The following is a 13,109-nucleotide window of genomic DNA, read 5'->3' as shown; positions in this document are numbered from 1 at the left end:
CTTAGTGCTTTTAATTTAGAAAAACTTTTTTTTTTCAAGTCACCATACTTTAGTATGAGAATTTAGTAGCTAAATTCTCCACAGATTGCCAATAAGGAGAGCATTAACAGTGTTAAGTTGGGGTGTTGGGTTAGTGCAAGTCCTGCTTGTTGAACACCCAGGTGTCTGCTGCCAAGTGCTGCTCTACCTTTGTCTGTCATGAGGGGGTGCTTCTGGCTGCTGCCAAGTACACAGCCCAGTGAAAGGGACCTAGACACACAGGCTGGCTGCTGGCAGCTGGTCTCCAGTGACTGTGCCATTCCCACCTGGGATGCAAGCTGTGTACCTCGATTTACTCAACATGATACATAGAGGTGTGGATTAAGGTGAGTTAGAGTGAAGAATCAGTTTCTGAGAATGGAGTTAGCTGTTGATCCTTGTGGCTTAAGGCAGGACTAACCCTGTGAGTGGTGTACTTCCAGTTAGAATTTCTCAGGAGTGGTTTGAGCCCTCAGCTCCCCACCTGCAGGAGAGGAGTCACTTCGCAGGTGGTGAAGCAGGTCTGTAGGTATCTATCTTTCTCTTCCTACCTCTGTCTCCCCCTTCTCTGTTTCTCTCTTCCCTGTCCAGTGGCAGCAATAGCAACAACAATGGAAAGAAGATGGCTGCCAGGAACAGTGGATTGATTCAAGAAAGGCAAGAAAAAAAAATTCTGAGGAGGGGAAAATTCTGTTCTGGAACTTGTTAGCATAGAGATCAGCGCTAGAGGAGCAGTGCATTGTGGTCACACTCTGTGTTGTGACCCTGGGTGTGGGGCTGGAGGGCTGTGGTGCATTCTGGGAGCAGAGAGGTGACAGAATGACAGAAGTGAACCAGGCCAGCAGAGTTGTTTTGCTGCGCTGTCAGTCGAGGTACCCAGCTGCTAACTAGCTCACTTCCCTAGTACTTGCAACACTGAGCTAAGTGCTTTGTAGTACCTGCTTAGCCACTCTTCTCAATAATGCCATGCAGTGGGTGTTCTTTACCCTCATTTTGCCCAGGAGGGGACTTGGGCATAAAGAGGTCTCATGTATAAGTAATGGTCAAGCTGTAATTCAAATAGAAGTAGCCAACTCCCCAGAGTCATACCCACTTCCTGAGCTCCTCTGTGTCTGAAAACTGGACGTTCTTGTTTGGAACTGTAACTATAGTGGATCAGTTGCAGAGTACAAATACATACTCACATATACAAATATTTATAGTTTCTTTTTTTAAGTACTTGCCTGCTATGCCACCCAGTGGAGAAAGGATAAAAGGCCTGTGACTTTTCCCCAAAGCAGCTCCCACCCCTTGATCCTCAGCCTGTGACTAGTAGCTGGGAAATTCTAAGAAGTCTTGGTGGTGGGGACTGTGGTCCCAGGCCTGTGGTCTGGGAGGACCACATGTGGGCTTTCCTGATTCCTCAAAAGAGGCTCATAGCTCCCTAACCCACATTGCCTGATGGGTTCTCTTTAAGAAAGACATGCTCAAGGCAAGACTATGGAAAAAGTACTTTTTTGAAGCTACAGCTGAGTGCAGCCAGTTCTCCTGCACCCACGCATGTGAATAGCTGGCTTTAAATAGTTCTTTAAAATTAAGAAAATGGGGCCCAGCAGTGGTGCACTTGGTTGAGTACATTACTTGACTGAGCACAAGGACCAGAGTTAGAGCCCTCACTCCCCACCTTGGGGAGTGGTGAAGCAGGTCTGCGGATACCTATCTTTCTCCCTCTGTCTCCACCTCTCCTCAGTATCTCTCTGTCCTATTAAATAAGATAGAAAAAATGGACACTGGGTGTGGTGGGTTTGTAGTGCCAGCACTGAGCCCCAGAGGCAATAAAAACAACACACACACACACACACACACACACACACCTACCTCTTCCCTACCCCAGACTGGACAACTCCAAGCAGATAAACCTTTTGAGCTTGCTGTCCTTGGCTATTTCTCTGATCCCTTACTTTGACTAGGTTTATTTTGGGTGACAGTTTTATGGGGAGGTGATTTGGACTGGGCTTAGGCAGAGACTGGAATGATTTTGCTGTTGTCTGGGTTTCCATGAACTCTGCTCACTCCCCTCATTATAAGGGATAACTAAAGTTGGCTTTAGAAAGGATCTGAATGCTTGTGCCATTTTGCAAGAATAAGTTTGGGAGCCTTTCTTAGAATCATTAAGCAGGAAAACAAATCTAACATAAAACCCAAAGGAAAAAAATCCAAACAAAAATGCCATTCTGTTGAGACATATGGCATGTAGGAAAAATTTCAAAAATATTCCTTCAAAGGGCTGAACAGCAGGCCTTCCATTTAAGCTTTGTGACTGGTGGAGGATGTCTATCTCACATACCACTTTGAAATTTCACCCTTCTCATCCTGAGTGATCAAACGTCTTCTCTACCTTCCTCTCATTCTGTTATCCTGAATAGAACCACCACTGCCAGCCAGCCAGGAATACTTTGTGTAAGATCATGTTGGAAAAGTATTAGCGCCAACCAGCAGTGTCCTTGAGTCTGCTTTCTCATTCTCTCACTTCTGAACTTAAATAGGTGACATTCAGAAAGGCAGTTGGGTTTTCTAGGTGAGGACAGGTCCTGTGTGCTCTGCAGTGGTGGTCTGGTGTAGTGGAGGGCTATGCTCCTCCCCACCCCCGCACCCTGGTCAGCAGTGTGGGCGTGGCTTTCCAGGTTTCTCTCATTAAATGCACTTGGAAGAACGTCCCCCCACTCCATTTTGTTTCCAAAGTCAGTTTATTGAATATTTAGTCATAAAGCCAGTGATATAATTTTAATGAAAAATATCCTGTATCACTCAAGACTTAAAAGAACAAAAATACCCCTTAGAAACACTGCTTTGAAAAATAATCACATGAATTTTACACACAACAGTCCTTTCTTAAGCTTTATTTAAGAAATCGAGTACTATATAGTTCAATATATATAAGACACATCCAGTATTGTGTTCCTGATAGCAAGTGCATAGATTTTGTTAAGTATCATTTTTCACTCGATATAAACGTTTCATGGTCACATGAAGATAATCCCAGTGATATTTGCCCAAGCATGAGAGGAGAAAACAGAACACAGCAAAAATAGTGATCTACAACAGAGATGAAAAACAAAAACAGCGAATTAGCAGAACAGTCGATTCCTGATAAGTGAATAAGCTGATTGTTCGGTCACAATGTTTTATTCACTTATCAGGAACGATTCACATTTAGGTTCACTGTGTTTTCTAGCCTGTCCACTAAGAGTCCTGGTCCCTGGAGTGCAGGTAACCTCTATAGGCTAGGCAGACCTGTGGCCCCATCAGCAAGGTAAATGTGACATTGTGTGACTTCCCAGGGTCAGCCATGCTTGGCCCACAGGTGTGCCTTACTAATACTGCAACAGGGGTTGACAGAATCAAAACAGAAGTGTCAGTTTAAGCAGGGACCAGCTTTACAGCAATAGTGCTTAGGGGAACCGGCGTTTCTGTCCCCTTCTTTGGAGAATTCTTGTTTTTCCAAAAACAACAAAGTGGCTTTGTCTTTCCCTTCTTTTACTTATTGTGAGTATTTTGCCTTGTGCCAAATGGAGGACAGACTTGTATTCTTGTATGTATAAAAAAATAAACACATCTCGGCAAGAATGATCATCCTCTTTCCCCCCTTTTCCATACCTTCCACCCCCCCAAAAAAAAAAATCACACTCAGCCCTCTTTTTCCACTAATGTAAATAGTGGGTCTTCAGAGGCAAATTGATGAAGGCTTTGCTGAGACTTAAAGCAGAAGTAGTGGCTGGAAGTCTGCTCCTATCTGTGTGGATGGGAGCTGGTGGAAGTCACTTCACTGAGGTGTTTGGTCTTAGGGGAGAGCCTGCTCCCCGACCCCTAAGCCCCCACCAGGCCTCCCTGTGAGTGAGTCAGCTAGAAGATTCAGTCTCAGGTCTGGAGGGTGAAGGGCCTGAGTAACAGCTGCAGTAACAACTCATTGGCAGCCAGAAGAGGCCCGGTGCTGTGGAGCCTGAGTCAGTTTGTGTGTGTGAAAATTGGGAGGAGTGAGAAGACACAGGGAGCAAACAGCAGTGGAATCTTTTAAGAGCACTTGGAGAGCAGTCAGATTCCTGAGCATAAGAGATGGGCAGAGGGTGGGCCTGTGACTAGAGGGCGCGTAAGGGAAAGTTTTCTCTTTAGAACTTTTTGATAACTATTGGGGTGATAATGGGTGCAAGGCTTTAAACTAACCATTCATCCAGGAGGGAGAGTGTGGGTGCTTACAGTACCCTCTTGTTTGGAAATGGACAGTGCTAAGAAGGCTTGACCATGGAAGCTAGCTAGCTCTCCCCCTCCCACCCCCACCGGGCTGAGTGGAGCTTCCATTTCAGCACTTGGAAGTATTATTAAGAGCTAATTGAATACAGGGGCAGCTTTAATTATTGAAACTAATTATTTAAATCACTTTTCCATACATATCTGTTGGTTGGATGACAACACAGAGACTTCAAGTTTAATTCTTTCTCTATCTTTCAGTCACCAGGTATGATTAGTTTTTCTTTGAGAGCGCACCTCTTTTGCAAATGGGGTGAGTTTCTAAGAGTTGTTTACTTGTAATGATTTGCCTTTGGACTTGAGTAAATAGAGAAGCCCCTCCCCCCCACACTATTTCTCAAATTTCTGAGGGTTATACAGCAGCAGTTTTTATTGATTGTTTGGTCCTAATGTTTTATTTATTCAAATAGGCCTACATTTAGCCATAGGAAGTGGGCAGAAGTGAAGGTGGGATTTACCATTAGGTTCAAAAGCCTATCTGTAAAAGCGGCTCGGCAAATCCAGCTTTATAGGCGGAAATTGTAAGTCGTGGATTGTGTGTATATAAAATGAAGGGTGGCTTGTGTGCAGTTTCCCCATCCCCAAATCAGATATTCACTTAGGTGGAATCGACTGTATCTCTTTACACAACATAGAGAAAAAAACAGATACGTGACACAGTGAGGTGTGTAGATGCATCACCAACACATAATGACCACCAACAATACAACACGCAGAGAGAGAAACAAGTATTAGGAAAATGGTTTAATATTGAAGACAGAAGCAAAAAACCGCATCACACAATAACATACGTTACAAAAATAAGTTTGACTGTTTCAACTACACGGTTATGTTCACAATGAAGACAGAAGAATCAGAAAAAACTTTGATCTAAACAGCAAAAAAGCAAACCACTAAAGTTTTTAAGTAATACATTTATCCACTTAAAGTGACTGAGTACTTCTAAATCTAATTACCTTATTGTGTAACTGCACAATACAGAATAAAAAGTGAAACTTACCGCTGTATTTTAAGACAAAATTCTAATGCTAGATATAAGCAAAGGGAAAAAAGAAACCAAGCCAAAGTTTTTAATTCTCAAAAGAAAAGCAACTTTCTTTCTATCAACCAGAAATCATACTTGAAATCAGTCATTGTCAGGGGGCCCACTAGAGTAAGCCACAAAAATTTCCATTTTTTTTTTAATCTCCAGTATAAAAAATTCCACTGGTACAAAATGCATAAGTACAATCAGTTGTAGAAATAGGAAAGCCTGCATTTTTTTTTTTTTGGCTCAAATTCCATCAAACAACAAAATCCAAATGCATCAATAAAACAAACAATACTCAAATGGTCTTACAGTTTCCACTAGGTTGCATTGACTTTGGCTTTTCTCAGACAATATTTTAAAACTATTTTGTATTTCTAAACAAAATGGTATTATTAATCTACAAACAACAATTCTCACAGCACAAAAACACAAATACATTTTTTGTATGACATTATTCAAAAAGGTAATGAAACTACAGGTTTTTTTTTAAATTTTATTTCTTCTTAATTAGCACTTAAGATAATAAAAACAAACAGTAAAATGATTCCAGAGTAGCACAAGCCAAAGAACTATAACCCCTATGGTGAAAGAAAGATGAACTTGTCACACCTTTGAGGACTGCCATTTTATCACAATGCTATCATTTAGTTTAAAAATCACTACTCTCCACACTTGATTTAAAAAAAAAAAGTTTCCCTATGTGTTTTTCTCCTGGTGGTATAGGCCCTTTGCACCCTTGCAGCTTTTTCCTTTTGATATTAAAAAGATAAACTATGAATAAAAGGACAGCTTGTCTCTTAAGAGGGTTATCTTTTTCAAATGAGATGTGTAAATAAATAAAACTAAAAATCCCAAGCAAACCAGGAAAAGGACTTCCCTCCTAACTGACCTTGCCTGGGGTGTCTGTAGCAGCCACCCATCAGCTGCACTCAGGGTCCTGGGGAGGGGAGAGCAGAGCAGTTTGTGCAGTGAGGAAACTGGAAACCTTTTCTGGAGGTGTGTGTAACTCATCAGTGGAGAAGTGGGGGATAAAATAACGAGAGCTTCAGCTGGTGCGCTCTTGTGTTTCTCTACACACACACCACCTTATCAGGTAGAAGAGACACATGTGTGGGTTTGTTACTAGGCTGATTGCTGCAGGAAATACAAAATAGCCCTCAAAGGATGAAGGAAGGCCCCAGCAGTAGTAAACACGTGTGAGGATAATACAAATAATTTTGTTATAAGTGCATGTGCTATATAAGGAGGAATTTTTTTTTTTTTTTGCATCATTAAAGAGGCTAGTCCTTCTCACCCCAGGGCTATTGCATCCACACACAGTAAACCAGGGAGAAGGAGGGAAGAGAGCCAGCAGCTTGGGAACTGAGAGACCAGCTGCCTGCTTTCAGAAAGGCAAGGATTTCTATTGGAGGGGTGATGGGGCATTTGTCAAGACAGATCTATTCAAATCAAACAAAAGTCAAAGTAGCATGGCACTTTCAGAAGTGGCAGCTGGAACTGGTGCTAGGTATTTGGTCAGTAGTAACTCTGATCAAGAACTGAGCAGGAAAAGAGAGAGAGAGAGGGAAAAGGATGATTACTTTCTAAGCCCAGACACCTTGCTTATTCAGGTACCCACCGGTGTCAGAATCCCCAGCATACTGGCTGATTAGAAGAAAAAAGGAAAAAGCCCCTCAAAACTGTATCACAAGATTGTTTCACTGGAAGGTATTTGAAAAGCCTATAGGATTTTTCATTTAGGTGCTAAATCTACCATTCCCCCTCAAAGGTTCATTCAGTAAGTTTTTAAATTAAGTAAAATTGAGGAGGGAACTCCAGCAGCACACTGAATTTTTTTCCTCAAAAATGACCAGAAATAATAAACTTGGGAAAGTAATGGGAGGGTTTCTTTTCGATCTCAAAGGATAACAAAAAACCCAAACAAGATATACATGCAGGGAAAAGAAGTCCAAATTAGGAACACCCCAAAACAAGCTAAAATGATGACAGTATAAAAAGTTATCAACATTTCAGATAGCTCTGGGTAGAAAGGGTTAAAAGTTCAAAACTTTCTCACCTTAGAGGTTTCCATAGAGTATGAAGAAAATACATTGGGAGGTTGCCTTCACAGCACTGATGTGCAGAGTGGTTAGAAAAGTGAGACATGGGCCTTATACAATGTCTTACAAAAAACATCAGAGAAATAACAAACAATAACAATTTCAGGCAACAAGACCACAGGATAGCAAGTTAACAAACTTTAACCTTTTTTTTTTAAATATTAGGGATTTATACAAAACACATAATAAAATACCCATGTTATCAAATTACTTCTCACAAGAAACACACTGAAGCTCTAGGAAGGAAGTACCTTTGGAATTTGGCACTATATATTTTCACTTTTTTTCTTTAAAAGAAAAAAAAATCACATTTTGCTGAACACAAACACATCTAAATAGTCCACAATAAAAAAATGACATCAATGCTTTACAAGCCAACACAAAACTTATTCTGGAATAGTTTTTTCCCTCACGTGAAAAATTTTTAAGCAAACAATGTTTTTTTTTTTTTTTGAAATTCTTTTAAGTAAACCAATTCTAAACTTGTCTTATCAACAAAGAACATTAAGACTGTAAGACTCGTGATGAAACCACAACTGAAGTCACAGAAGCACCAACGTAACACAGCTTACAGTAACCTTTCTCCTGTACATTGAAACAGTATAAAATATAGGTAATTTCATGTGCATTAAACCATGGATTGTCTAACTGTGAGTCAGTTCAGCAAAAGGTGACACAAATAGGTAGCATTTGCCCCAAAACAGGGTAAATATTTTTCTTATACTAATCTACAAAAAGTGGTTCTATATATATATCTTAATGAGAAAGTGAGCCACCTAAAATGGCCTTATCAAAAAACTTTACACTGCCTGAAAAATGTAAAAACTATTACAGACCTCTAGAGACTTAAAATCAGACAGTTTTTTTTTTTCTCAAACTGTTTTTGGAAGTAGTCTGTTAGAAACCAACATTCTGTGTCCCTGGACACATATTGCTATTGTTACCAGTGACCGGGAAGAATGCCAATCCCTGTATAATACTTTCAAGTCTGTTTTATGAAAAGAAAGAAAAAATAATAAAGAAAACATTTTTGCCACAGGTTTTTTCTTCTATAGTTAATTTGTCTAATAATAAATTTCAGTCTTGCATGAATGCAGCAATGTTTTTCACATTGACTTCCCAGAATTCATAGCTAGATGAGGTCACATGCAAATTTCAAACTAGATCAAAGGTCAGTAGGAGAACCAAATATGATGTGAGGTCAGAAAGACATCAGAAACAATGACGGGACGATGAAACTGTTTTTGAGACGCCACAGGGACATGCTAGGCAAACGGTGAACTAACGGGCATGAAGATGTCTAGGGAGAAAACAAGGGAGAGTCAAAAGTTACACAGAATCTACGCAGCAGCAACAAAATCACTCTTAGGGGTGCAGGAGGAAAACTAATGCAAATCTCAGGTCACTAGGGAGTCTAAGAGCTGGCCACATAATTTGCATTTCTTACGATCTTTATCCACAGCACAATGGAACCCCAAGAGAATCCATCCAGAGAGGGATGGATTCCAGGAGTTTGGGGTGTGAGGCTGGCAAGGTACAGAAGGGAGGAGGATCCAGTTTCAACGAATGCAACATAAGGGGAGAGTAAGACAACTGAACTGTAAACTAGATCATGGAAGTTACGAACAGATTAATCAGACAGATACAAACAACAAGAGGATAAAGCATGAACTTTAGGCCTAGTGTTCCAACGGTGAAAAAAAGCCCATTCCTAGAACGATTCCTCTAGAGACTACTTCAGAAAGATCTAGCTAGCACAGAGAACTGCTCTTTAGGTACCCAATAAGTTAACAATAGGCAATAAATAACTTCCATTATTTCTGAGGCAGTAAAAATTTTGTACAAAAATAGAAATGCTTTTTTACAAATAAAATTTACAGGCCTGTGGCTTTCTTTTTTATTTATGTATTTATTATTAAATTTATCTTTCAAGAAACATCAAGTATTTTCACTCATTTTAATTTAATTTTTAAACCCTGTAGCTTAAAGAAACAGATCTCTAAATCTTTTTTTACATTAATCCTTTCTAAAAAACTAAAATAAAACAAAATAGACAACCAGTGTAATACTATAACCAATAAATGGCATGTTTCTTTGAACCCTAAATAAAACCCTGCTTATTAAAACAAACCAAATGTAGTGGAAAGACAGTCTGTATTGTTTTAAGTGCTTGTCCTGGGCTTTTCTCTTGCACTAGGCCACCACCTTAACCTTATAGAGCTGGCACCCTCCTAGGGGTGGGTGCCCGCAGGAGGGGCGCATTCTCTAGGCAGTGCTGGGGGCACCAGGGGTCTCAGTTAGAATTGTACATTAGCCTTTGTTTGCCTTCTACTAAATGCTCAAGATGTCATTTATTTGTGTAGGTGTATTTTTTCCCCATAAAAAATAGCCAAAAATCCTGGAAATGAAACAAACAAAAAAAGATAAAAGGAGATTCAAATTGCAAAACAAAGGAAAGTACAGTGGCACAACTGGAGTTGACTCAATAGAAACATGGTAGCCCAAGTTTTTAATTATGGCGAACTGGGTGGGACATGGGAGGGGGACATGGAGGCCTTATTGTAAAAATAAGTGTCTCTCTTGGTGAAAGTTGGCAATGTGGTCCTCCTCTGCCTTTCCTGTTGAGAACAGGCTGGCTTGTGGGACTTACCCTAAGAAAGCTAAAATAAGAGCAGGGAGCCTCTGGGTTTAGGATCAGTAAGGTTTGCTGTCATTTTTGGAGCGCTTCAGCTGGACCTTCAAGCGTTTCATGCCAATCTGAAAGCCATTCATAGCCTGGATAGCAGCTTGCGCAGACACTGGATTGTCGTAGCTTACAAAACCTGGAAAACACAAGAGGAAGGGAGGTGGAAATGAAGATGGTGAAGGCAGGAAGAGGAGGGGGCACGTGGCAGCACAACTCCAGGGCTATGCTCAGCTCCCTCCTCCACTGCGTGTCTGTCATGCACCTGTTCTCTGGGCCACTTTAGAGATGCCCAGAGAAATGGCGAGCAAGGTGGTTGGGACTTAAGCTTGCAAAGCACAAACTGCTGTTTACTGGTTTCCGTCAAATGCATTTGTGTTAAATCTTTTAGGAAACCTCGGAAAATATCATGTCATTTTCCCCTCAGGTGAACTTTAAAGGCATAATAATTAAAGGAAAGACTGGATAATGGGTCTGCTACCCAAACCTCCTGTCTCATGCCAGCTCTTAACTTGAGTGACTACTAAATGGGGGGGAGGGGTCCCTGTCAGTTAGCTTTATGTCAGGGATCCAAGGGGAAGTGCTGGGTCTTTCTCTTCCAAAGTGCCACTGAATTGCTACATTATATCTTGAAGAGTTTTGGGGAATAAACAGTTTAAATACTCCAGGCCTAATACCACCCTAATAGAGTTCCTTCCCAGTATCTTTTTCATAATCAGTACTTTAAAAAGTGGTAGAGAGGATATGCTTTGGAAAAAGAACTATTGGCATTTTGCAAAGAACCAGAAACAGAACTTATTTATTGGAGAGAGACATTTGTAGCACTGTGTCACAGCTCATGAAGCTTTCCCCTTGCAGGTGGGGACGGAGGCTTGAACCCAGGTCCCTGTATATTGTATTTAACGTGTGCCTGGCTAGGTATGCCATAGTCTGACCGCTTCAGAAACAGAATTTTTGATCACATAGCTACTTACTTTTGGAGAAAAAGTATACTGATTGAATTTCAGTTCTGAACATCTTCTATATTAAATTTCTTTCAATTTACTTTTAAAACACAAAGCTAAAAAGAAGGAATTCCTTTACAGACACGAGGAAGAAAGGGACATAACTAAGTCCAGAGAGTTCTCAGCTGATAAACATGAACATGTGATAGAAGACAGGAAAATTGCTCATTGCAGAATGGTGCCTTACATTTTTATTAAATCTAATTCCCTATAAATGTGCTCTTGAATTCAAGATTTTTACTCTGATTTTTTCCTTAGCTTCTAGCTCTTCATCCAGAAGTAGCAAGCTGAGTAAAGAATGTAAATGGCTCAAGGGCAAAAGTGGAGAATGAAAGCTGGCTCCAAGGCTAGTATGAAATGCCACCTCAATGACCAGCAAACTTGCACCCCAGACCAGATCACTGAAACACCTGGGTACCAGGATGAATGCACACGGATCCCGGTTCAGGCCCAGTCCATAATGCTCAGTTGTCTGCTGGTTCTCAGAAATCAAAGCAGAATCCCTTTCCAACCTCCAGATAAGTCCGAGACATTGTTCAGCAAAGGTGAATGTACAAGTCTGGCTGAAAACCTTGACAGGGAAGCACACCCATATAACGGCTTCCTCTCTCCTGGGCTTGCAGGAGCCTGTGTGTGGGTGGTTTCGTAAACCTGTCACAAGCCAGCAGTAGAATAATGCCTCCAGGTGCACCACCTTTTCACCTGGGTAAAAACAGTGACCGTACATGATTGACAGAAACCTCAGACCTTCCTGGGTGATGGCACAAAAATCAGAAAGGGGTCAGGATAATGGGTTTTTAGAAGCCAAAGTATTATATTATTTTTTGATTGGCTGCTATTGCTAGACAGCTAGGAAGTTGGAGTTTCTTGCTGGATAAGAAGCACCCCCCCCCCAGCTTTGTGTGGTATACAGGAAAACACCCAGTTTTATTTGTTATTTGTGTTTTATCTGGCCCATATCTCCTTATCTGTCCTAATTTTTTTCTCATGTGTGCACGTGCATTTGACTTCCCAGATCCTTCCTTGTAACATAGTCCCTTCTAGATAACTGAGGTCCATACATACATCTTTCTCATTAATGTTTTTCTTCCCATGAGAATGCACTGCAATGGTCTAGTTTGGTTTCTTTTGCATACCAAAGCACTTGCTCAGATTGGTCTGTTTGTCAATGAAGACTTTAGCAGAGATAACATTTCCAAATGGCATGAACATCTGCAGAATGTCCTGGTCTCCAAACTCCTGTGGAAGGTGGTAAATAAAGAGGTTTGCACCCTCTGGACCTAAAGAGAAAAAACAAGACAGAGTAAGGTACTCTTCACTTCTTAGTTCTCAAAGCCTCTTCTAGGAATATTTAAAAGACAGGCTAACCTCAGGTCTGACTTGACTTTCTCTCCTTTGAAAGGGAGTGAAATTGGTAGATTTCATAAATGACAAACAGAGGCATGTCTTTTAGGAACATAACCACCTTTCAGATTTTCCTGACTTTCAAAGAGATGCTGATTACAAATGGCTTCCTTTCTTTGTTCACATTTGCTTCCTGCACAGAAGCCCAGATTTCCAGTCTTCTCTTTGTGGGGGAATAGGTGCAGAGGGGATTGCCTAGGTTGGTCAGGACTGGTGGTATGTACACTGTAGGGGAGAATGTGTCCTATGCATTCTAAGCAGATTGCTGTGATTTAAAACACTGCATACAGCAGTAATGCTACGTGTATTCCTCAACCATTCATCTAATTTTGATTTGCCAAATCTCTTAACACACAGTTAAGCAATCATCTTTATTAGATATGACTGGCAGTGAGTCAAGATAAAAAAAGCTAGCGGTCTATTTTTCCTTAATTTTTAAAATTATCTTTATTGGATAGAGATAGTCAGAAATTGAGAGGGAGAGAGAAAGAGAGACACCTGCAGCACTTGCAAAGCTTTCCCCCTGCAGGTGGGAACCGGGAGCTCGAACCCTTGAGCACTGTAACATGTGCGCTCAGCCAGGTGCG

General features: G+C 40.9%; 1 protein-coding gene across 10 annotated transcripts in view; it reads right to left on the bottom strand.

Annotated features, from left to right (window-relative positions):
* Positions 1 to 2,882: 2,882 nt before the first annotated feature.
* CELF2 (CUGBP Elav-like family member 2) overlaps positions 2,883 to 13,109 on the bottom strand; it is a 554,881-nt gene continuing 544,654 nt past the window's right edge. For all 10 annotated transcript variants that reach the window (XM_060192151.1, XM_007524613.3, XM_060192156.1 and 7 more), the window contains 3 exons: positions 12,255 to 12,398; positions 10,082 to 10,253; positions 2,883 to 8,731 (listed from right to left, as the gene is read on the bottom strand). In XM_060192151.1, coding sequence (XP_060048134.1) covers positions 10,126 to 10,253; positions 12,255 to 12,398 — 272 coding nt within the window. In that variant the 3' untranslated portion in view covers positions 2,883 to 8,731; positions 10,082 to 10,125. The remainder of the gene's footprint in view (positions 8,732 to 10,081; positions 10,254 to 12,254; positions 12,399 to 13,109) is intronic.

Source organism: Erinaceus europaeus, chromosome 6 (genome assembly GCF_950295315.1).
Source record: "Erinaceus europaeus chromosome 6, mEriEur2.1, whole genome shotgun sequence".
Classification (NCBI taxonomy): domain Eukaryota; kingdom Metazoa; phylum Chordata; class Mammalia; order Eulipotyphla; family Erinaceidae; genus Erinaceus; species Erinaceus europaeus.
Note: the sequence above shows the minus strand (reverse complement) of the source record. Positions and strands in the feature narration are given on the sequence as shown.